Source organism: Saprolegnia diclina, assembly GCF_000281045.1.
Source record: "Saprolegnia diclina VS20 unplaced genomic scaffold supercont1.3, whole genome shotgun sequence".
NCBI classification, from domain to species: domain Eukaryota; phylum Oomycota; class Saprolegniomycetes; order Saprolegniales; family Saprolegniaceae; genus Saprolegnia; species Saprolegnia diclina.
In genome coordinates this window covers 962,512-985,579 of record NW_008246070.1, presented here as the reverse complement: position 1 = coordinate 985,579, position 23,068 = coordinate 962,512, and the positions used below count along the sequence as shown (strand labels likewise).

Below are 23,068 nucleotides of genomic sequence, written 5' to 3'. Positions count from 1 at the left end.
AGACAGCACCACACAATGTCAGTATGTTAGAGCAGGTTTAGCGTTGGTGGGTTGCCCAGCGCGGCGCTTCGTAGACCGGGATGCCCTTGGCTTTGGGCAGTGGCGGGCGGCCGAGGATGATGTCGGCAGCCTTTTCGGCAATCATGATCGTCGGTGCGTTGAGGTTGCCGCTCACAATGTTGGGCATGATCGAGGCGTCGACGATGCGCAGATTCTGGAGCCCGTGTACGCGACACTGTGGGTCGACGACCGTCGTCCGCGTGTCGGTACCCATGCGGTTTGTGCACGACGGGTGGTACGCGCTCTCGGTATGGTTTCGTACCCACGCATCGATGGCCGCATGTTCGCTGTCGCCAAAGAGGCGGTTGGGCGAGAGCGGTTCACCGCGGAACGGGTCCATGGCCTTTTGCTGGAACAGCTCCTGCGTCAAAAGCACTGCGTTGCGAATGTCGTCGACGTCCTCGCGCGTCGAGAGGTATCGCGGGTCGATGCGCGGCGGCTGCCGCGGGTCGCGCGACTGCAGCGTGAGCTCGCCGCGGCTCGTCGCCCGCATCGGGCTGCAGTGCGCCTGCATCGCATGGACAGGACCTGGCGTGAGCTGACCGGTGAGTGCGCCGGGTAAAAAGTGGTATTGCAAATCGGGCTGGCGTAATCCCGGGCGACTAGTCATTCCATACGTTAGTCTATACCATGTGAACGAGGTCAAGGTGTACCTGCGAATAAAGCCGCCCGATTCGAGGTGCGCAGACGCGCCTTGCCCCGAGCGCTGGAAAAGCCACTGTAGCGCAATCGCGACCATGTTGTGCGGGTACTTCCTAGAGAGGCAGAATTATAGTCGACAGTGATGATGGTAGTGTATACCATGAGGCGTTGTGTAGCGTAATGGGCTTGGTGCACTGGAACTGAACGTACATGTCCAAGTGATCTTCCATGTGCTGGCCCACGGAGGCAATGTTGGCGACAACAGGAATGTCGTGGGCACGCAAGGCATCCGCGGGTCCAATGCCCGAGAGCAGCAGCGTCTGCGGCGAGTTGATAGCGCCGCCACACAGAATGACCTAGTTCACCGTAGGTCGAGCCAACATGCATGTTCGCAGCTACCTCCTTCTCGGCCGTGTACGTGGTGAGGTTGCCGCTGGCGTCCGACACCTCGACGCCCGTCGCTGACGTACCGTTCAAAAGCACGCGATGCACAAGCGCCTCGGTGATGATGTGCAGCGACGATCGCTCTCGGACGATCGGGTGCAGGTACGCGGCCGACGCGCTCCAGCGGTTGCCCTTGTAGATCGTACTGTCCATCCAGCCAAAGCCTTCTTGCTGAAACCCGTTCATGTCGTCTGTGAACGGGTACCCTGCATCGATGCCGGCGTCAATGAAGGCCTTGAAGAGCACTTGGTCTTTCTGCGTGCCACGGGTCACGTGCAGTGGGCCGTGGCCACCCCGGTACGCGTCTTCGCCGAGCTCGTGCGCTTGCGCCTTCTTAAAGTACGGCAAACAGTCTTCGTACGACCAGCCTGTCGCGCCGCTGCGCGCCCAGTCGTCGTAGTCGTGGGCGTGGCCGCGAATGTATACCATTGCGTTGAGCGACGACGAGCCGCCGAGGACGCGGCCGCGGGGCCACGCAAGTCGGCGGTTGTTGACGTGCTCTTGCGGCTCTGTCATGTACGCCCAGTTGTAGCGTGCGTCCGCCAGATTGAACGTCAACGCCGCAGGCATCTTCATCTTCCACGAGTCCCAATGCCCCTTGTCGCTCTTGCCAGCTTCGAGCAGTAGCACCGAGTGGTCCTTGGAGAGGCGGTTCGCAAGGACGCTGCCCGCCGAGCCGCCGCCAACGATGATGTACTCGGCACGCGACGGCGCCGCCTTGGCTCGCCCCAGCCACCGTGCCAACATGCGACGAAAATATCGAATGCCCCCTGCTTTCCGATTGGACGGCGGCTTATCCGGATGACTAAGATCCCGCCAACTTCAACTTGCCGGGTCGATTGATTCGCAGCTGGCTTCGGCCGTCGTCGCTGTTTCGCCGTGGCATGATGGTACGCAGAGGCGCTGCCCGCCCACACAAGTCGTAGCAAGCTTGGAAAGTGCATGGACAGGCCACACAGCCGGGTATGGACCCGATATGATGCTGCATGAGTGCCCGAAGCCAAGGCGCGTCTTGCCTCGCCTGCGCCAACGGGCTGCGAACGCTGGCTCACATTTCGTCGAGCGGGAAGACGTAGTCGACGCAGTCTCCTTTGTCAAACGCACAAGCCGGTGTGAAGCAGGGCAGGTTGCATTGGCCGTTGCCGATCTGGTAGTCGTGGCAGCCCACGTTGCAGGCGTGGCCGCAGATTTGGTCGGCGCCAATGGCCACAATATTGCGCTCGATCGGCGAGAGAGCCCACGAAGCGTGGCGCGACGCGTTATACATAAGGAGTTGGTTGCAAAATGGCGTATCGCGGAGGTTCAACCGCGTCGACACGAGCAAGTCGAAGGACAAATTGGCCGGGACCGCATGAATCGGGTTGCCGCCCAAGTAGATATTGCGAAGCGTCGGTGGCAGCGCCGTGAACGGGAGCACCGAGATCGAATTGTTGATGAGACTGAGCATCGTGAGCTGTGGGAGTGACAATAATGGTGTTGGCAGCACACTCAGCGCATTGTTGTCCAATACAATTTGGGTCAATGTGGGCGCCAGCGCCTCGAGCGGCGCGTCCGAGAGGTTGAGTCCCACGAGGAAGAGCCGGCTGAGCTGCGGCCAGCGCCCCAGTGTCTTGTTTTGTGCAAAGCCCAAGTTGCGCAAAAAGAGGTACTGCAAGTTGGGCCACGCATCGGCGATAGCAGTCGGCAGCGATGGCATCGGCATGTTGTAGAGGTAGACCGCGTACAGCGACGGCGGCATCGCGTCGCGGGGGACGTCCCATGCAATTGTCGACGTGGCATCCAGCGCGAGTGCATACACGTTGTCCAAGCTTCGCATCGTCGCAGGGGCAAGGCCGCGGGGCAGCGGGCACTGCAGAATGCTCAAATCAAAGACGTGGCGGAGATGCGAGCGAATAAACAAGTCGACGTCGCCGACGCCTTGGTGCTTGCAGTTGAGCGTAAACATGATGCAAGTGCACTCGAGAGCAAACCATGGGTACGTCTGCAGCTTGCACCCAGTAGGGCAGGGCGACCGGTACAGGCTCGTAATCGCAACAGCCGTGAGAACAGCGCTGGTCGAGACCGCGACGCACCAAAACACCTTGTAGCTGCGCTGCACGAGCCGGGTCCGCAACTCGATGCGCGCGGTGATTTCAAGGCCTTGCTCCAAGCTCGTGCGATGCTGCATGTAGTGTCTAATGGACATTATTGTCATTCTACAAGGATAGACAATATATGTACCCTTTCATCACGCGGATGCCATGGTTGAGCGTCACGAGGGAAAAGTAGCTCGTCACAAAGAAGAAACTCGACGCAAAGACATCAAAGAACGACGTCATCGCAACAAAGCGCCCGAGCATGAGGCTCTGATTGAGCCAAACATGGTTTTGCACCACGTACTTGTTTCCCGCCAAATAATATTCTTGGAGCGCCGGAAAAATGAGGCAGAGCGGAATACCCGTGCTCAGCGTAAAATCCACGACCGCCTCGAAAATCGCCGGCGTCCAGCGACGCGCATGAGGTGACGGGAGGCGCAAAAGCACCGGCAGTACACTGCAGCGCAGCCCGAGCACGAGCGTGCAAGCAAACGCCGACATGGGGGTCGTCAAAAGCTGGGACATTTGGTACGCGCGGAAGATCTGCATGGGCAGCTGCAGCACGAGCTTGCTCGCGAGACGGACGCTGTAGAGCGGGCCGTAGAGCCCAAAGGGCCCATAGCGACCAAACGCGAGGCGGTACCATCGGTGGCGCCAGATACAACAACTCCGTTCTGTGCGGTGGTATCGCGGCGCAAAGACGAGCACGATGCCGTGCACGTGCAGGATCCAGAGCGTCATCGACGTGCCAAGGGAGAGCCGACGGCTGTAGACGTGGAAGATACACATCTCGCTGGGCGGCAGTACCCAGTAGACGATGAACATTGCCGTCAAGTAAAAGACCGAAAGCATGTGGAGCAATACGACGCAGAGCAGCACAGACGCGCGCTGTGACGTGCTGAAGAGATATCGCGGCGGCTCATACCGCCGGTGCAAGTCGGTGGCGCATGGACCTGGTGCCACGGCTACCATGAGTAGACAGTGCACACCAAAAATAGGCAACACGGTCATCCGTTTCTGGTCTTGGGGTCTGGATGAACATGGGTCGTTGCCTACGCGCATATGGCGAAGTAGAATGCACTGGAGGCGACCGGGGTCATGGCGAATCCTAGAGCATATCTTTGGCCATGCTGAAGGTACTGCTGACCTGTGGACCGGTACCGAATAGCAAGACGCCAACCCCACCGACTCCCATCGCAAACGCGGTGGTCCCATGAAAAAACAGCGTATGGTGGACGACACAGTGTATGCAAACAGAAGTTGAATATATAGACGATTCGACGTTTCGATGCGAGACAGTGTACAAACTGTGCTCTGTTGACACCTGCCAGTACTGACATCACAATGAAAGGACCCCGCATAAGTACAAAACGCTACGTGTTGATAGAGACAGAGGACAGCAGGTGACGATTACATCGTGTTCATCTTGAGGTCGAGCTTGAAGAAGGCAATGACGAGCGCGAGGAAGGTAAGGATACCACCGACAAGCACTGGGAGGGCATAGCCCATGTCCGACTTGACAAGGAGACTTGAGAACGCAAAGTTGAGGAATTGGCCGAGGCAGTTGGCCGAATTGAACGCGCCGGCAAAGAGACCGAGGTTGTTTTCGGCTTCGTGCCCGACAATGTGCATAATCGTCGGGATCTGCAGCGTGTTGATCGTGTTTTGCGTGATCCCGCAGAGAATGACAATGATAATGTCAACGGGAATGTTCTTGCAGAAGGCCATGAGAATCAAGAGCACTTGCGGCACCGTGCCGTACGTGATGACGTTCTTGGCACCAAACTTGCGCACGAGGTACGGCAGCACCGCGAGCCAGAGAAGACTGCCGCAGTTGTAGACGGTGTCGGTCGTGCCACTTGCAATCTGGACACCGTCGTTGAAGTCGATCTGGCGCTGGTTGCACTCGTCGCCGCACTTGTCCGCACCGGTCGAGATACCGTTCTTGACGACGAGGCCAAAGAACTGGCCCTTCGCGCCGTTGTAGGCCGTGTAGCCGTACTGCATGAGCACAAAGCAGATCGCGTAGACAGCAAGCGTGTACGGCAGCAAGCGAATACCAGTCCAGACGGCCACGAACGCCGCCTTGATCTCGGTGCCCTTCTTGCGAGCCACGACCGGCACGTGCGGCGTCTCCTTGACAAAGATCACAACCGCCATCGTCGTCACGAGCATGATCACGATGAGCATCGTCATGAACGATTTGATCGTCTTGTGCGCCGCGCCAAAGAAGAGGATGTAGCCCGAGACTGCGAAGGAGCCGGCAATCGAGTAGGCGCCGCCGATCGAGGCAGCCGTGACCTGGCGGTCGCCGGCAAAGTCGGCCATGATGAGGTTGACAGGCACTTGGGTCAAGTTGCACGTAATGTCCATCCAAATGTAGCAAATGACCGTGAAGAACGTCGTCCACTTGCGGTCGATGAGGTCCTCGGTCTTGTCGGCGACGTACTTGTTGATCATGGTCGTGTTGGTGTCACCGAGCGCCTCGCCAATGTCGACCGTGTGCATCATGACGAGCCAGCAGAGCGCGCTCGTGATCGCACCCCAGAAAATGTACGGGCGGCGACGACCGTACTTGGACGTGCTCGCATCCGAGAGGACGCCGACCGTCGGTGCAACGAGGAGACCGGTCGTGGGCCCGACAAGTTGGACGACCTGGACCCACGACGACGAGAGGAGGATCTGGAGGAGCGGGCCGAGGGCGGCCCATTGTGCGGCCCAGGCCATGTTCATGGCCATCTTGGGCGCGCAAAGGATGAGCATGAACGGGATGGAGCAGCCTTGGACGGGCTTGTCGACAGAGGGCTCGTCGTCAAGGCCCTTGTCGATGGGAGTGGCGACCGCTTCGTAGTCTTTGCCGTCTTCGAGACCCATGGTTGCTGGAGGTGAGGCAAAATGGAAAGTACGAGAGAGGACTGCCCTCAAGAACCACGACAGCCCCTTGCTGCCAAGGTTCAAGTTGAAGCTCGCGTGCGGTGACACGACACATCAAGCCCTTTGCAGAGATGCTAGGATTGTAAGTGGACTAAACAGAAACCAGCCACTGGAAATAGACACCCTTCCACTGTTTGCTACCCGCGGAACAGGCTAGTTCAACTCCTCAGAAACTCGAGGATGTTCACTTGGTACTTGCGCAGAAGGCTAGAGTGGGAACCTACGCTGACTTGGCGCTCGAGTCGTTAGAAGCGAGACCTATGGGACGCGCGGCAGTGCCTGGGGCCAGTGGCAGACGACAAATTTGATAACGTTTGCGCCAAGACCAGCACGTGAGCGCTCATTGAAGTTTGCCGTCGCACCTGGCCGCATGGGTTTGACCACCTTGAAGGTCGGTCGTCGGAATTGGGACTCTGCGCCCCAAAGCTTATGCCTTTGGGTGCGGTAGCATCATCCGTTCGTCGTGGATTATGCTAGGCCGCACCCGATAGGGCGACGTCGCAGTTCCTTACCCGTTCGTGCGTCGGCGTCTCAACAACGTAGCAGTAGCAAACATCGCCAGGTGGACTTGAGCCAGCAAGTGTGGCTTCAATCCCAGCGGTGCAAGAGACCTGATATCCCAGGGACGTGGCATCCTCCGGTGTTCAACTCTTTTTCGTAGCGTGAACACGTCAAAGGCCTCAGACAGGCCACACCATGCGGTGCCAGAGGTGCACGTTTTGGCTGTCGACGGAAAACAGCTGGTTTGTACGGTGGACAGCGATGCTCTGTGTTCGTAGCACCTGGGAGAAGCCATGACGTATCGACTTGCTTTTGACCTCTGACGTGATGTCTTTTGGCGTTATCAGCACCGCGGAAGCTTGACGACGACGCGGCTACCTCGCGCTCAGCTCAAACATGCCCACGGGCACACATGTGGGCGACAGCGTGCCACTCTCATCGCGGCTTCTTCTACGTCTTCAATGGATTATTTGCTGGTCGTTGCTTTTGTGAAGGGTCGTCCAACGCTCTGGAAGGATGTGCTTGCGAAATAGAAACCCGCACCAATGGGTGCGCCCTTCTTTTTTGCTCGCTGCGGCGTCTGACGTTTGTGCGTCGACCGCGCGGTCGCCGATTGCGCTGGTCGCAGCCACTAGGTGCAAAGACGGGATGTTGAAGTCGCAGCCATCGTCATCAGCCGTGTACTATCACTGTGCAAGGATCGCATGTCTCGGATTCAATGCAAAGGTGCGGACGGGTGCGCGATGGTGATGTCCGTGGATCGCTTGCTCATTCTTCTAGCTTGCTTTTCCCTTTTCCATCGAGAGGTAGCAGCATCGACCGCGCGCATAGCCGCACAAGCAGTCCTACCATGAAACAAGCGACTCGGACATTGTTGGAGGGCCAATAACTGGGCTCGGCGCGCAAAGCGTTTCAACCGGCCGCGTTTCATATCTGTGTTTGCCGAATGATTGCCCCCGCGCCACCGGTCGCGTTCGTGCCATCGGAGGCAGCATCGCGGACGTCGTGGGTTCTCTACTGCGGCTATGTGCTACTGACGGCGCTCAGCGGTTGGTACTATCTCCTGCTTGTGCGTCCGAGTCTCGCCAACGACCTTTTGTGGGCCGGCTTTTCGACGTCGGGCGCGCAGACGTTCCTCGGGGACCTCTTTCAGCGCCTCTTGCAGCAGAGCAGCACGGCATCGAGCTCGCTCTTTGATCCGACTTTGAGTGTGCGCAAATCCTACGACGCTGCACCCACGTTTATCGACACGACGGTGTCACTCGCGCGCACCGTGCTCTATTCGCCGCTGTCGCTCGAGACGGCGCTGCCTGTCCTTCGCGCGACGCGCTTTGATTGGATGCTGCGCATGTACTCGCAGTACTGCTACGTCGACTTGGCTCGGATTTACGCTGTCTCGACAACGATGGCACGCCAAGAACGGTGCGATTCCAAGTACAAGAGCAACGCCGCGGTCTACTGGGAGCCGCTGTGGCGCAACGCCGTGCCACGCGACGTGCTTGACGGCGCGTATGCTACGGCGCTCGATGTTGCGATCTTTGCAGCGCTCAACACGTCGGAGAATGCCTGGTGGCAGTCGCTCTGGGCGCGCCCTCTTTTGTCGCCGAAGGACGAAGTCGCCTTGTGGCAATCACATGGCTTGACCTACTGGCAGACCCAAGTCAACAACTACTACGAGGTCGGGCTCACCGAGACGATCGAGGTCGTCAATGCCCTCGGCATTGTCCAAGTTGTGACGATCCACCAAGTGGCGAGGCACTTTCGCGGCTTGGCGCTCTGGACAATGACCAACTCGTACAACGGCATCTGGAACGACCTCTGGGAGTGCCTCGCCATCAACTGCAGCCTCGTGCGTGGAGCGAGCGCCTATTCCGACGACGTCAAATTGCACTGGGAAACCGTCGAGTACGGTATCGCGAATGACACACCACTGCAAGTGGCCATTCGCTCGTACATGGGGCCCTTTGGCAGCATAGATATCACGCTTCTTCCCAAGCCAAAGGCACTTGCAGAGTGTTTGGCGCAGTACATGGCAAATTGGGTAGGACGTATTGTCCACAACACATCGCTCGCAGCCTCATTTGCCGAGTGGCCTTCTCCACGCGTGTCGCTGCTGCCAACCCCGTGGCGGGCACCCGGGCTCTCCTACTTTGGTGGCAACCCCATGTGCCTTGGTAATGCTCCACTGCCCTTTGCGCAAGACCAACTGGGCTTGTACGACTCGTGCTCTGCGCCGACACCATTTTCCATGGTCTTGGGCGCTGACGCCTTGCTCTTTGCCTCGGTGATGTTTGGACCGACTGCTGACGCGAATGGTATCTGCGCTCACTGTGACGGCGCTGCGAGTCGCGATATATGCCTCTCGGTGCTGACGAACGTCGCGTCCTGGCTGGACACCTCGGGCCTCCCCACAGCGTTTGCCAATACCACGGCAACCGACAACGCGATCCAGCGCCTTCATTTGACGCTGGTGCAGTTTGCGTGGAATGGGTCCGACGTCCGCTTCTTGACACAGCCTTGGGTAGAGTCCGGCCCCTGGCGATTCTTTGGGTACCTAGCCCTCTTCGATTGGATGCGAGGCGACCGAGAAGGCTATCAGTACGACAGTGACAACGGGTCGTTTGCGCTCTTGTCGCCATCGGTGCCGCCGACGCCGCTGGCAGCGAATCCCCTCGAGCTTCCCCAGCACGTAGCGTTGTACGTCTGGTACGTCCTTCTCTATGTGACAAGCGTCCTCTCGGTCCTTGCACTTGCCGTGCTACTGGCATCAACGAAATCCAAGCGGCCGCGCCAGCTCCTGCACTTCAACCGCGTGGCGGGTCTGGTCTGGATCGGCCGCCCGATGTTGCTTCTGCGCAGCGCCACCGCGCTTGCGATATTGAGTACGTCGCCAATGACGTTTGAAACGCGCGCGGGCGTCTCCCGCTTTGTCTTTACCCCGCGCTCGGTGCTCGAGACCATGGTCTTGTCGGGCGAGGCAACGTGGGCCACCTATGTGCTCGTCGACGTTCTCTTGCCATTGACAAAGCGGGCGGCGCCGACGTATGCGCCCCTCAGCAGCCTCGCGGCGTGGCTGCTCCTCGTCTTCTGGGACGTCTTGGCTCCGTTTCAAGCCACTTTGCACATTGCCCAGAAGTGCGATATTTTGGAACTCGGCTTGTCGGCCACATGCACCGGTGGCCGCATCGAAGTGGGAAGCGCGACCCGCTTCTATGACCTCTTGGCAGCCAACGTCCTCGCCGTGCTCTTGCCGGCGCTGTGGATGCATACGACCAATGACGACCCTCGGAGCGAGCCTGGTCCGCTCGTGGCTGCGTCCGCCGATGCGTTCGTTCATGGTACCGCCGGGCACTTGGATCCTGTGGGTGCGATCATGTCGGGACTGCTTCCGCTTCGGCGCGGCTTTGTCGACATGAGTCTCTGGCTCCGCGTTGGCTTCCATGCTGGGCCGCGATTGCAGACGAAGCTGACGACCCGGCATCTTCCACTCAAGGTGCCACATCGCCTTGTGCTCAAAGCCAGTGCTGGGTTCCTCTACGTTGTGTTTTCCGTCGTCGGCAGCTGCAGCTACATTTACGTCTCCGAGACCGCGCTCGCCAACGATCTCTGGTGGGCGGGCTTCAACGCGACGGGGCACCAGACGCTGCTCGCAAACTGGTTTGTCCAACAGCTTCAAGTGACCAATTCGGTCGCGGGCGTCGACCTCACGGAGAGTCGATACCGCGACAACGCCAACCGCTACAACCTCACGGATACAACAACCGTAGTCTCCAACTTGTACGCCAGCATGCTCCAAAGCGAAGTCAACAGCCTGCCGGCTGTCGTGCGGGGTCTTCGCCACATGGAGAGCAGTGACGCGCCGTGGATCGCAACAAGCTACTGCTTTCTTGACCTCAGCCGGTCGTGGACCATGGCCGTCTCGTCGACGCGCCAGGCGCAGTGCAATGCCTCGAATGGCGCTGTCTACTTCGAGCCGCTACTGCGCAATGTGGCCTTCTCGCACGCGTGGTGGTATCCCGGCTTTGTCATCGGGATCGAAGCGCACCTTTTGACGAGTGCATCCGGTCGCGACTGGCTCGCAACGCTCGGCGCACCGCGCCTTTCAATCGACGGTGAAGTGAGCTATTGGCGCCAGCACGGCGTTCGAGCGTACGAGACTCAGTGGCAAAACTACAAGCAACTCGGTGTGTTTGAATCGTTTGCGATCGCAACGGCGCTGAACTCGCGCTATGCCATCTCGCTGCGTGCGTCGAACGCGTCCCTCCACACGGCCAAGCAAACGTCCTTCAAAATGCAGTGGCCGCTCGCGAGCTACCTCTGGGCGGTGACGGCCAACGTCTCGGGCATTGGAGGCTCGAGTCTTCTACGAGAGAGTGCGATGTTTGCCTTTGGCAACACAACCATCGCGTCCGTGCTCACGCGCAATTTGACGCTCGTGGCGCCACTCGACCCGGCGCTGGCAGCCCTGGAAGCCGCGGTGGGGCCCTTTGGCACCATTGATTTGCGCCGAGTCGCCTTTCCAATCGCGCTGCAAACGTGGTATGTGGAGGTTCGAGCAGCCATCGTGACGAGCCTCGCCACCGCCAGCGTTGACGCACGTACCGCATTTGCTCAGATTGCCCCGTCGGTCTCGCTCTTCCCGCGACCGACCGAGTGGGCGACTTTGGAGTCTGTCGGCGGCGACCTCATGTGCCAAAGGCAGAGCACATCGGCGACGTTCGTGCTGCAGTTCTTCTCCAACGCCGGTGTCTGTTCGAGCAACAACCAAGACTCGATCGTCTTTGATGCGATAAGCGCGACGCAATCGCTGGTCTCCACCGACAAACTCAACGCGACGGCCGCGTGCGACCATATGTGGGGGTCATCGTCTGCGTGTTTGAGCCTCCTTGTCTCGACTACGCAGCTGCTACAAGTGCTACTACTGCCACACAACGAGACACTCCAGTCCTTGGTCACCGCGGTCTACGATGACGACACGGTGCAGCAATTGCGCCTCGTCCAGTACATGCAAGACGCCAATAGCTCTTCGATCCTGCTCCAGCAATCCCCGCTGTTTCCAGAGCACGACCCTTCCTTCCACGTGTTTGGGTTCCTCTACCTCCTCGAATGGCTGCGTGGCGTACGCGAAGTCGTGTCGTTTGAGGGCAGCCACGGCCGAATCGTCACGCTCTCGGCCGGGAATCCCGTGCTTGTCGGGCCCGTCAACGCGCTCGAAGTGCCCACAAACGTTGCAAAATACGCGCGCTACGTCCTCTTGTACGTCACCAGCGTCCTCGTGCTCGTGGCGCTTCTCACGGGCGGGCATGTGCTCTGGAGCCGCGGCTGCGTCCACGGCTTCAACCTCTTTGCCATCAACCGCGTCACCGGTCTTGTCTGGATCGGCCGGCCGCTGCTGCTCTTGCGCAGCGTCTCGGCGCTCTGCCTCCTCTCGACGGCGCGGCTCGACGTTGAGAGTGATCATCTCGGGTTCTACTTTTTTCGCGCTTTGCAGCCGAGCTGGCCCGCGACGATCATGGCTGGCGGCGAAGCCACGTGGGTCGTCTTCCTCCTCAACGACCTAGCGTCGCTCTACACGCGCGAGTACACGCCACTGTATGCTGGTCCGAGCAGCCTCCTCGTGTGGGCGAGCGTCGCGGTATGGAGCCTCGTATCGCCCGTGACGCACGCCGCTGCGATCGACCGCCGCTGCGACGTACCCGCCGTCGACGCGCAGCTCGTGTGCGAAAGCGGTGTCGTCGCGATCGGCAGTGCAGCGCGGTTTTTCGGGCTCTTTGGGGTCACGAATGGCCTCATTCTTGGCACGTATCTGCTCCAGCGTATGCGGTGTCGGGAGGTGCCACCGCCATCGATCCAGTCGCAGCTGCTCTATGCGTCGGCCCACTACCACTTTAACGCCGCCCAATGGCTCGAAGGCGACATCTACTACCTCGACTCGGCGTCGGCCACGATCGCGGGCCTCCTCAGTGTGCGCTATCGCGACGCGCTCTATGTGCTCGATATTAAAAAGTGGCGCCTCCACGTGCTTCCACCACCGACCTGCACCGACCACCGCGCGCGTGCACTGCCCTTGCCGCTTGCAGACACCTAGGATACCCTCACCTGAGATAACTTTAAATGCTTTGTTGTTTATTTTTTTCAAATCCCCAACCCTACCCTACCCCTGGTGATCGGCGCTGGCGGCGGGTCACGTGTGGACGATATAGATTCCTGAATGCGCTTGGCGACGCGCTCTGTTAGCTACTGTACTGCAAGGAGATACATCTTCTTGATTACAGCGTCGCGAGTCGGAGCACCGTAGAGTCTGCGGTCTTGGAGAGAACGTAGTGACGGAGGCGGTGTCACGAACCGGCGCACCGAACGACCGGAGCTGTGCACTTGGTGCAGTCGACACACATGGCAAAGTTGTGTTTTGAAAAGTACTGGAAAACATAGTAGACGACGCTGTTGTCGGAAAGGGTTAGGGAATCTACATGAACGAAAAGGCCGACTTTTCGCCGCTCGGCGTCGCCGCTTGCTGTGCGCGCGGTGAGTTGGCGAGGGTAAAAAGGTCCTTTCCAAAGTCGCTCAGCGACCGGGTAGCGTCTGGCGGCAGTGTGGCCATCAACGGCGGCACGATGGCCGGAGCCGGCGTCGGCTGCATTGGCGGCGAAAAGCTCAAGAGGTTCTACGCGATAAGCGTCAGCCTGTACAGAGCCCACTCGTCTCTAGACCTGTGTCACCATCGGTGGTGGCGTCGCCGCAACAGGCGGCGGTTGGACGGGCGACTGCATTGGCGCCGTCTCGACCGAGAGACCGCCCATGCCAAGTCCGAGAATGTCGACTTCGGCCGATGGGCGGGACGCGCGCGCCGGCGACTGCTTGGGTGCGGCCGCCGAAAGGTCGCCGACATCAATCCCAAGGAGCGTGAGCACTTGCTTGGCCTTGATCGCGACATGCGACTTGCGATCTTGCGTGAGCTACATGCCGCCGTTCGTCCACTGCAGCACAAAAAGAAACCAAACGTACGTGCTGGACGAGCTCAATGTTTTCTTCGAGCCAGTCGCCATAGTGGGAGCAGCCGGGCGCATCAAGCAGCGCTTCCCAGACGCAGAGGCCCTTGAGACGCACCATCCACGAATTGTCCTCGAGTTTGTCGAGGAGGAGCTCGCCGATCGTGTGGATGTCGAGCGTCTTGGCCAAGTCGACAAAGCGCTTGAGGTTTTCCGACGGCGGCGCGCGCGCGAGACCGCCCGGCGGGCACAAGTCGTCAATCAACGTGCGTTCATAGTCGCTAGTACGCGCAGTCGCATCATACGATCGTCATGTGTTACTCAATGTACCCGCTCTTGTCCGAGCTGCCCATGGTCACACCCGGGTTGTACGTGGCACCCCGGTCCATCGCGCGAATGTCAGTTTGCACGTAGTCGTCGTGCTCGGCCAAGGACGACGCCATCTCCTTGTCCATGTTGCGGCGGTCCCACATGTCTCTATACACACAATAATCCATATATGCCCATAGGACAAGATGGGCGGTACATGACGCCCATGCCCTTCTTCTTGATGACATCGAGCTTTTGGCTAAATGCAGTGGACGGCTTGTCTTGCACCGGGAGGCTCGAGGTCGGGAGGCGCGGGCCAGACGACGCAAACGGGGCGGGCGGCGCACTCATGCCACCGACGCCCATACCGACGCCGATGCCCGAGAGACCGCTGCCCTGCATCATCGGGTTGCCAACCGACGGCATCGACCGCGTTGGGCCAAACATCGAGCTCTTGGCACCGACAAGGACTGTCGGGCGGTTGTCCCGGGAGCTGCTCCATCGAATGTTGTTGGGATCTACAATGCCCCATCGTCCACGACCGCACAACGTGAGAAGGAGCAAGACGCACCGTTGGCCTGTGACTCGCGTCGCTCAAAGCCGCCTTTGCCCCAGACACCGGACGCGTTGCCCGAGACCGAAGCCGCGCCGTCACCAATTGAACTCGACGTGCTGGAGCGATGTCCGTACGCCGGCGGAGTCGGCTGGCCATACTGAGGCGGAGTCGGTTGGCCATACTGAGGCGGAGTCGGCTGGCCATACTGAGGCGGAGTCGGCTGGCCATACTGAGGCGGAGTCGGCTGGCCATACTGGGGAGGAGTCGGCTGGCCGTACTGCGGCACAGTAGGAGCACTGGCGTTTGAGGCGCCCCACGTTGTCGTGGTCGCGCCACCGCCAAAGGAAGGTCGCTGCTGCGCCGGTGCCGCACCGTTGTTGCCCCACGTCTGCTGCCCGGAGGACGGGTACGGCTCGCGGTACGGGCTGGCACCTTGGCTCGAATCCCTGTACGGTGCCGGGCGCTGGTCATACTGCCCAGGCGCTTGGTTTCCATATGGGGCCGGCTGACCAGGTGTCGGGTACTGGCTGCCGCCGTAGCTAGGACCATTGCTGTTGCTGCTGTTGCTGCTGTTGCTGTTGCCCCACACAGGCGCGGCTTGTTGACCATACCCCTGCGGCGGACCGCCATACCCTCCGTACTGCGACGATCGGTTGGCACCGTAGCCTGGCTGCGGGCTCTGCGTCATGGGGCTGCCACTCGGGGCCGCGCCGCCGTTCAAGAACGTGAGGATCTCCTGCATATGTTCGGTCAGACCGTGCTCGGTCCTGGGCAAAACGCTGTACCTGGGCAGTCGTTCGAATACGGCGGGTCTTTTCATCGCCAATGGACGGGTCCAATGGGCCATCTACACGAGGTCGCATCGTTTCTCTTGTCGCGTAGAGACGTACTCGCAAGCTGCTGGATGTCTTCTTCGTCTTCGCGGACGACGTTGAGAAAGCCTTGGTTGTTGCACTTGAGGCAATGCTAGCGACCGCGTGAGCCTCTGAGGACGATGTCACGGCACGTACGCTGATGATTTGCAACGCCTTGAGGCGCACGTTCGCGTTGCTCTTGTTCATGCGCCCGAGGAGAAAATCCGCCACCTTCTCGCCCGAGCCGTCGTGGGCGCCCACTTGGCCTACGCAGGCGGCGTAAGCGCGGGCAGTGATGGGCGCGACGTCGCACCGGCGATCTGGTCGAGGAGGTATGTGGGCACCGGGCCCTCATGGATGCTCGTCGCCTCCGAGAGCACTTCACGACTTGCCATGCTGCTGCCGTCTTCACAGAAAATCAACAAATCGAACCGCGAAAGATTCGGCTTTTGGCCGAATTTCATACCCACAGCCTGTTTTCATACAACTGCGTACATTACCGTACAACGTACATCTATACAAACAACAAGCTTAAACGTACAACCGCGTACTTCTCGCACGCAGAGACATAGGCTGCGCACCCCACACGCTTTAATCAGGATTTGACGCCCGAAAGCAGTAAAAACAGGACATTTGAAGGTGGCATCGGGCTGTTATTTTCGGCACCACGCGACCACGAGGCGCGAATGCGGTCATCACCAACACCCATCTGCAACGTCTCTTCGACTCGGTGACGAACAGCACCTGCTGAGAGAGGGTGTGCTCGTCCGGCTGTCTGCTTGGGCGCCAGTTGGTTGCCTGTGGGTCTTATTTTCGGCATCAATATGCCACCTTTAATTTGCATGCCACCTTGAGCAACTTTGCAGTTGAACCCAACCGAAGAAGCGATGGACCCGACGACGTACGTCCGTGAGAGCACCGCCCGGTACGTGCTTGCGCGCCTGCGTGCGATGGCTCATGGATGCGATCAGCGTTGTCGCCGAGGCCGATCACGTCAAGATTAGCCCTGCTGGCATTGCGGCCTTGACCGAGAAGCTGGTGCGACGACATCATCGCGGCCTTGTCACGGCCTCATGGTCTTTTAGGAAGCCGTGTACCTCGGGCAGAAGGACGCGATCCACGACCAGATTGCGTGGGACTTTGGCGACGTCCACTACTTTGACGACGCTGCCCGCAACGGGCCGCTCACGTGCCAATACGTGTTTGTCCTAGACGCGCTCAACTTTTGTTTCTGGCCGACGCCCGAGTACGACCTCTCTCGAATGCGCAGTAGACACATGAGGCTCATCCATGCGCTGTAGCATGGAGTACGAGCACTTGGCGCGGGGTCTCAAGCAGGCGCTGACGGCCGACGCCACGATCTTTGACGCCAACCGCCTCGCGACCGTCGACGCGGCGACCGTCGCCTCGTGGTTTGCGCCGTTTTCGCCGCCGCAGCTCGATGAGCGGGTGCGTCGTGCCGACTCTTCTTTCGAGATGCCGACGTTCTCCTGCAGGTGCGCAAGGTCCGCGAACTCGGTGCTGGTCTCGCCCGCTTCTTTGATGGCAAGGCCATCAACCTCATTCGGCAAGCGCAATACTCGGCCGTCGAAGTGCTGCTCCTCGTTTTGGCGCATTTCCCGGGTACCGTCCTGCCTGTCCATGACGCGGTGCGATGACTCGGCGCAGGCTTCCGGGACCACGCTGTCTACAAGGGCAGCCAAGTGTTTCTCTACAAGCGCGTCCAGATCCTCGTCGGCGATGTCTGGGCCGCGTACGGTCGCCGTGTGGTCGTCCAGAACGACCCGTCGACGCACACTATTTGCGGTTTTTACGACATTGAGCGCTTGACGATGTTTGGTACACCGTCTTTGGTGTAATACTCTGCAGTCGAAACTAACGTGCGAGCGTAGCCGACTACCGCGTGCCCCAAGTGCTGCGCCCCGAAGGTGTTTTGGAGTACACGCCGGCGCTCGAAGCCATCATCCAGGCCAAGCAGCAGATCCCCTTTGGCTCGCACGTAAGCTCGTCAAGGTCCTCGGCCGCCCCACCCAAACTCAAATAGATGGAAATTGAAATTCGCGCGTGCACGATCCAAGCCGTCGAGATGCTCCACGCGGCGCTCGTAGCCAAGGGCCACCGCATCAAGGTCATTGAGCTCGACTGGCTTCTCTGGCAGATTGGCGAGAACGCCAAGGAAGCGCTGCCCTTCCACCACCGCACGCTCAGTGTCTTTTACTGAGGTCATCGCCACCTCGACCGATATCATTTCGCACAGCCAACGTCAAATGTTGATTACCCTACCCCTATTGCATTTGCGAGCTGTAGCGTCGAGGTATGCGGACAGCATGGGCCTTAGGCCAGTCGAACGTATACGCCCGCAACGGCGTCCGTGGCCGCGTGCGGTGCATCGATCGCTGCCGTGCGCGAGCTTGGCATTTTGCCGCCGCACCTTGAACGAGGGAGCAGCCTCGGTCTCGTGGAGGACAAAGGTCGTCGACGTAGCCCGAGAGTGTCGTAGAGAAGCACGATCGCAGCCCGTACATAAAAGCCGAGTCCTGGCCAAGGCTCCACTCGGGTCGGTTCTTTCCGCGTCAAGCCCACGTCAAGGGCCAAGAACCCATGTTGAGGCATAAGCTTCATTAGTTGGCCAAACGCATTGCGATCGGCGGGATTGGTCGAGCCGTTGTTGTGGGAACCTGCCTGCATCGCCCACACGACAGCATATTCCACATGTCATCTCGCCAAAATACATGATTCAACAGCACAAAACATTCATATTTTAGCTATGCCTCCAAGAGCGGATCGTCGGCCGTGGGCGTCGATTCCTTCTTCTCCAACAATTCGAACGTATCGTCCACAAGGACCGTCACGAGCGACGGTGACGGCGGCGCAATCGACACCGGAAAGCCGGTCCAGATGTTGCCGCCCGAGAGCCGCTCGCCCTTCATGACGACGCTGTTGCACGCGAGCGTCGTGTCGTCGCCCATCGATGCGTCGGGAAAGAGCGTCGAAAACATGCGCATGGTCGACCGATGGCCGAGCGTCGTGGGGCCAATCTTCATGATCCGGTCTTCAAACAAGTGGGTTTGCGGAAAGCTGCTCTCGTTGATGGCTACGTCGTCGCCAAACCGGAGCATATCAAACTCGGGAATGTCGACCGAGCCCAGAAAGCAGCGGGCGCCAATGGTCGCGCCAAACGCTTGGTAAATCCACGGCAGCAACGGCGTGCCGACAAGCGGCAGTAGCACAAACACACTGAGATGCTCGAGGACGCCCGTGATAAACTCGGTCGACCAGACGCCAAAGCAGTACATGGGGAGGAGCGCCGCTTCGTACCGGCCAATGATGCTCCACTTGAGGGCGAGCAAGATCGACACGCTTGGCAGCACGATGCAACCAATGTAGTAGAACGGCGACGCCAAAAGTAGATACAAGACGTTGGCCAGCGACCCACCGTCGTCCGAGTGGAGAGGGTACTGCTGCAACAAGAGCTGCGTCGATGTGCCAATACCAAGGCAGACTAGCGCCGGCGGAAACCACACGCGGAGAGTCTCGACGACGAGGCGGCCAAAGCGGCGCATTCGCGACGGGTGGTACAAGAGCGCCGCGTCAAACGAGTCGGTCGTTGTCCGAGACGGCATTAGGATCGGCGGCAGCCCAAAGCAGCTCTGGCCCGCTTCAAGGTCGGGCAAGGGCAGTGAGAAGGCGCCGACAAGTGAATCGGACGGCACGATCGAGCCTTGCGGAATCACCGAGTCGTTGCCGACAAACGCTCGATCATGAACGATGGTCGCGGCCAGCGTCATGGTGTAGCCCCGCGTCTCGTCGTCGCCGAGGAGGACGTTGTCCGCGATGAAGCACTCGCGGCCAATGTAAACGAGGTCCGGTGTCATGTGGCGCGCGGTGGAGATTTCCGTCCGCGCACCGACCGACGCGCCCAGCAGCCGCAAGAGCAGCGACGCGTACACTGTCGCATACAGTGTATGAATCGTGTCAAGCGAGAGGTCCATGAGGCCGTCGACAAACCATTTGCGGACGCCAAACCACGAGTACGTGTGGTAGGTGCCCGGCTGCACCTTGCCGAGCAAGAGCCATTTGGTCACAACCAAGAGCGCCGTGACCGTGCATACGTACCCGACACCGACGAGACCTGCAAGCCCGAGCATCTGCGCTACGATCGGCGTATCCTCTGGGAAGAACGGGACGTTGAAGAGGTACAAGACGGGCGCCAGCGGCAGCGTGTTCATGGCCGGAAGCAGAAACCCAAACGCCAACAAATGGCCGCTGCGCACCACAAATGTGCGGACCGGCGACGGAATGTCCGAGAGCGTCCAGTCGTCGGCGGTACCGATAACAGTTGCGGGCGACCCGGCGACGATCTGCCGCGCTGGCACAACGGTGCCCGTGACGACACCCGCCATGCTCTCGACGACCGCGCCATCTTCGATGAGCACGTTGGCTTCAATCGTCACCGACGTGCCAACGACAGCGTTGGCGCCGATGCGAATGGGGCCGAGGTGCAGCACGCCATTGTCGACGTACTCGGCGCTCAAGAGCACCTGCTTCCCGAGCGTCGCGTGGTCCCCAATGTAGAGCAAGTCACAAGCCACGAGATTGAGCACATCGAGATGCACGTGGTGGCCAATGTGCGCGCCGAGACAGCGGTACCACAGCGCAAGCCAGTACGTGTCGCCAAGGAGCCGGAGGTCCGCGAGCTTGATGAGGCGGCCGACAAACCACCAGCGCACGTAAAAGCTGCCCCACACCGGGTACGCACCCGGCGCCACGCGGCCCAAGAGCGTCCACTTGGCCACGACCACCGAGAGCAAAACGATCCACGGTGCAAGTGCATACGCGGCGTAGAGACTCAGCATCGAGACGCCAAAGCGCTGCGTGGTTGCATAGTAGTAGTCGGATACGACGAACGGCCCCAAGATGGTCAGCGCGTAGTAAAAGTAGAGCACAACCAAGAGCGGTAGCTGAACGAGGCCGCAGAGCGTGTGGCGCCACACCGGCACAACGCGAAACGCGGGGCGGTCCGAGACCACGTCGGGCACCGCGCACGCCATTGGGTACTTGGCGGCGATCGCATCCGGTGTCCGCAGCGTGTAGAGGTCCACGAGACCGACGGACGCGAGCGGATTGAGCAGCAGCGACGGATGGCCACCGCGGAGGGCGCTCACGAGCTGCGCCACGAGCATCGAGTGGGCGCCAAGGTCCGTAAAAAGGTCCGAAGAAGCGTCGACGGCAACGTCAGGAAAGGCCGCGCGCCACACGTGTAGCACAAACTCGAGCGACGTTGGAAACGACATAGGGCCCGACGACATGGGTGCTGCATCGACTTGTCGGCGTTGGCGAGAGAGCACTTGGAGCTGCTTCTTGTCGATCTTGCCGCTGAGCAGCCGCGGCATCTCTCCGGATGCGAGGGCCACAAAGGCGTCGGGTATCATGTAGGCCATGAGCGACGTACGCGTCAAGCGTGCGCGGAGACTGCTCACGGCGCTCGCCTCGCGCAAGACGACGTAGGCCTCCAAGCGCTGCGGCTCATCTTTGGTGAGAATGACGGCGGCCGCGGCGACACCGTCGAGTGCGCTCAGCTTGTCCTCGATTTCACCGAGTTCGATGCGGAAGCCGCGGTATTTGACTTGCGTGTCGATACGCCCGAGAAACACAATGTCGCCGGCGCCGTCGATCGTGACGAGGTCGCCCGTCCGGTACAACCGCTCGTTGGGCACGACGGGGTGCGCAATAAACTTTTCCCGCGTGAGCTCGGGGAGACCGACGTAGCCGTCGCCGACGCACGGCCCGCCGATCGCGAGCTCCCCGGTCGCGCCTTCATTCAGTGCGAGGAGCTCGATCGTTGGTGCCAGTGTGGTGTTTTCATCGGGCAGCGCAAGCAAGGCTGCGTGGTACCCCGGCAGCGGCTTGCCAATCGTCACAACCTGGTGCGGGATTAGCGGCGTGTACGTGCACGTGACGGTCGTCTCGGTCGGCCCGTACGTGTTGAAGATGGCGAGGCCGTCGCGGTGCAACTTGGTCACGAGAGACGCGGGACACGCTTCGCCACCCACGTTCTACACACACATAACCATTGAGTCCTCGCGGGGCTCACAAAGATGGGCGCATTACGACTAGGCGCACGAGCGGTGGCAGCGACGCTTCGCTGCAGACCATGGCCATGAGCGTCGGCACGGCTGTGATGACGCTGACGCGGCGCTGGTGCCAAACATCGACAAGACGACCAATGTCCTACAGCAACAAAGCTTCGTATAGAAAGGCCAGCCAAAAGATTAGATGCACCTTCCACTGTCCGGGGAGCGCGATCGCGAGCTCGCATCCGCGCGCAAACCCGCACCACGTCTCCTCGACCCACATGTCAAAGGCAGGTGAGAATCCATTCCAGACGATATCGGTTGCGCGCAGGCCGAGCACGGACGACTCCGAATACGCAAAGAGCGTCGCGGCTTGGTGTGAGATCGAAATGCCTTTCGGTGTGCCTGTCGTGCCGCTGGTGTAGATGAAGTACGCTGGTGTCGACGGCGTCGGCGGGTGCGACAGCGCGGTTGTCGGCGCGCTCGTCGCTAGCGTCGACAGATTGGTGTAGCGAAGGCGCGTGCACGACGCCGGCACGTCCGCCGCCGAGACCATGGATGCGTGGCGATCGTCCATGAGGAGGACGGCGGCGTTCGCGTTCTCGAGGCACAGCCGCACGCGCTCTACGGGCGCGTCCGGGTCGAACGGAAGCCACGTGGCGCCCGCAAACGTCGTCGCGAGGATCGCGAGCGTGAGCTCGAGGCTCTTGTCGAGCCAGACACCGACGACAAACGGCGTCTCGCGGTGGTAGCCATCGAGCACATGCGCCATGCGTGTCGCCGACGCTAGCGCCTGCGCATACGTCAATGATACAACTGCGTCCGAGTCGACCGACGCAGCGATGCTGAGCGCAATCGCATTCGGGTGGCACTGCGCTGTGTGTGCAAAGAGGCGTGGCAGCGTCCACGTCTCAATCGGCGCGCGGAGCTCCGTGGCCGCATGCAGCAGCCGGACGTCACGTTGAGCCAGCTGTGGCATGGGGCGACCAAGTCCAAATGGCAAGTCCGTGGTCGTTCTTTGCACCTCGCCTTTCCGTTCCGACTCAGATGGAACTCGACGAGATTGCACTGTCACGTTTCCCGTAGACTACGGTGTCCATACAAATGTCAAGTGTATTTGCAAGCACTAGGTCGCAAATTCAAGCGTACGTAGGCAACTGTATCGACATCGTCTACGGTGCCCACTCAAGATCCGGCGCGCACCCGCGTAATGCTCCTCGCGGTCTTCGCAGCATGTGCGACCTTGCACGTTACAACTGCCATTCGTCCTGGACAACAAGCGTAGGAAGCAGCCGCGTCGAGCGAGATGGAGCCTTTGGTCGAGCACATTTGGCATCGAAAATAGGTGACCGAATCTTCGCAGTCGGCAGCCAGAAGCGTGGTGGGTGCACTGAGTGCTGTCACGATGTGCGATGGACCGTCGCGCAATGGACGTCTTTACACATTACTACTTGGTACTGTAGTACAGCCAGAGCTCCTCGTACCCACCGCTCCAGTGAAAAGTGACATGGGACCAAGGCAACAACTTCCCCTTGGATGAGACCAAAGGAGCATGGTCATTGCAAGAGAGTATAGCTGAGAGTACGTACATAGACTGCACGTAAGATCGGTCCGCATACGCAAGCTCTCG

The 23,068-nt window shown here is 60.0% G+C and overlaps 7 protein-coding genes across 7 annotated transcripts; 2 read left to right on the top strand and 5 right to left on the bottom strand.

Annotated features, from left to right (window-relative positions):
• Positions 1–37: 37 nt before the first annotated feature.
• Positions 38–1,893, bottom strand: SDRG_01491 (choline dehydrogenase; the record flags this gene model as incomplete). The annotated part of the gene is made up of 4 exons (XM_008607018.1): positions 38–662; positions 714–815; positions 862–1,058; positions 1,102–1,893. 4 exons carry the CDS (start codon positions 1,891–1,893, stop codon positions 38–40), a joined length of 1,716 nt encoding a protein of 571 aa, XP_008605240.1.
• A 301-nt stretch (positions 1,894–2,194) lies between these two features.
• On the bottom strand, positions 2,195–4,201 carry SDRG_01490 (hypothetical protein; the record flags this gene model as incomplete). Its single annotated transcript, XM_008607017.1, has 2 exons — positions 3,367–4,201; positions 2,195–3,320 (listed from the first exon to the last, which is right to left on the bottom strand). The coding sequence occupies exons 1-2, from the start codon at positions 4,191–4,193 to the stop codon at positions 2,195–2,197; spliced, it is 1,953 nt and encodes a 650-aa protein (XP_008605239.1). The 5' UTR covers positions 4,194–4,201.
• A 379-nt stretch (positions 4,202–4,580) lies between these two features.
• SDRG_01489 (hypothetical protein) lies at positions 4,581–6,552 on the bottom strand. Its single transcript, XM_008607016.1, has one exon. It carries the CDS (start codon positions 6,093–6,095, stop codon positions 4,632–4,634), a length of 1,464 nt encoding a protein of 487 aa, XP_008605238.1. The 5' UTR covers positions 6,096–6,552; the 3' UTR covers positions 4,581–4,631.
• Positions 6,553–7,600: 1,048 nt separating this feature from the next.
• SDRG_01488 (hypothetical protein) lies at positions 7,601–12,790 on the top strand (the record flags this gene model as incomplete). The annotated part of the gene is made up of 1 exon (XM_008607015.1): positions 7,601–12,790. A coding segment is annotated over one exon (5,144 nt), but the record flags the coding sequence as incomplete, so codon positions are not given.
• A 283-nt stretch (positions 12,791–13,073) lies between these two features.
• Positions 13,074–15,811, bottom strand: SDRG_01487 (hypothetical protein). The gene is made up of 10 exons (XM_008607014.1): positions 15,678–15,811; positions 15,521–15,630; positions 15,401–15,476; positions 15,296–15,357; positions 14,526–15,246; positions 14,172–14,472; positions 13,976–14,122; positions 13,662–13,926; positions 13,367–13,612; positions 13,074–13,320 (listed from the first exon to the last, which is right to left on the bottom strand). The coding sequence occupies exons 1-10, from the start codon at positions 15,757–15,759 to the stop codon at positions 13,123–13,125; spliced, it is 2,208 nt and encodes a 735-aa protein (XP_008605236.1). The 5' UTR covers positions 15,760–15,811; the 3' UTR covers positions 13,074–13,122.
• A 397-nt stretch (positions 15,812–16,208) lies between these two features.
• SDRG_01486 (hypothetical protein) lies at positions 16,209–17,667 on the top strand. The gene is made up of 8 exons (XM_008607013.1): positions 16,209–16,289; positions 16,336–16,402; positions 16,450–16,610; positions 16,666–16,813; positions 16,861–16,987; positions 17,033–17,203; positions 17,257–17,363; positions 17,409–17,667. Exons 1-8 carry the CDS (start codon positions 16,252–16,254, stop codon positions 17,583–17,585), a joined length of 996 nt encoding a protein of 331 aa, XP_008605235.1. The 5' UTR covers positions 16,209–16,251; the 3' UTR covers positions 17,586–17,667.
• Positions 17,668–18,085: 418 nt separating this feature from the next.
• SDRG_01485 (hypothetical protein) lies at positions 18,086–22,472 on the bottom strand. The gene is made up of 3 exons (XM_008607012.1): positions 21,647–22,472; positions 21,476–21,595; positions 18,086–21,420 (listed from the first exon to the last, which is right to left on the bottom strand). The coding sequence occupies exons 1-3, from the start codon at positions 22,415–22,417 to the stop codon at positions 18,130–18,132; spliced, it is 4,182 nt and encodes a 1,393-aa protein (XP_008605234.1). The 5' UTR covers positions 22,418–22,472; the 3' UTR covers positions 18,086–18,129.
• Positions 22,473–23,068: the final 596 nt, after the last annotated feature.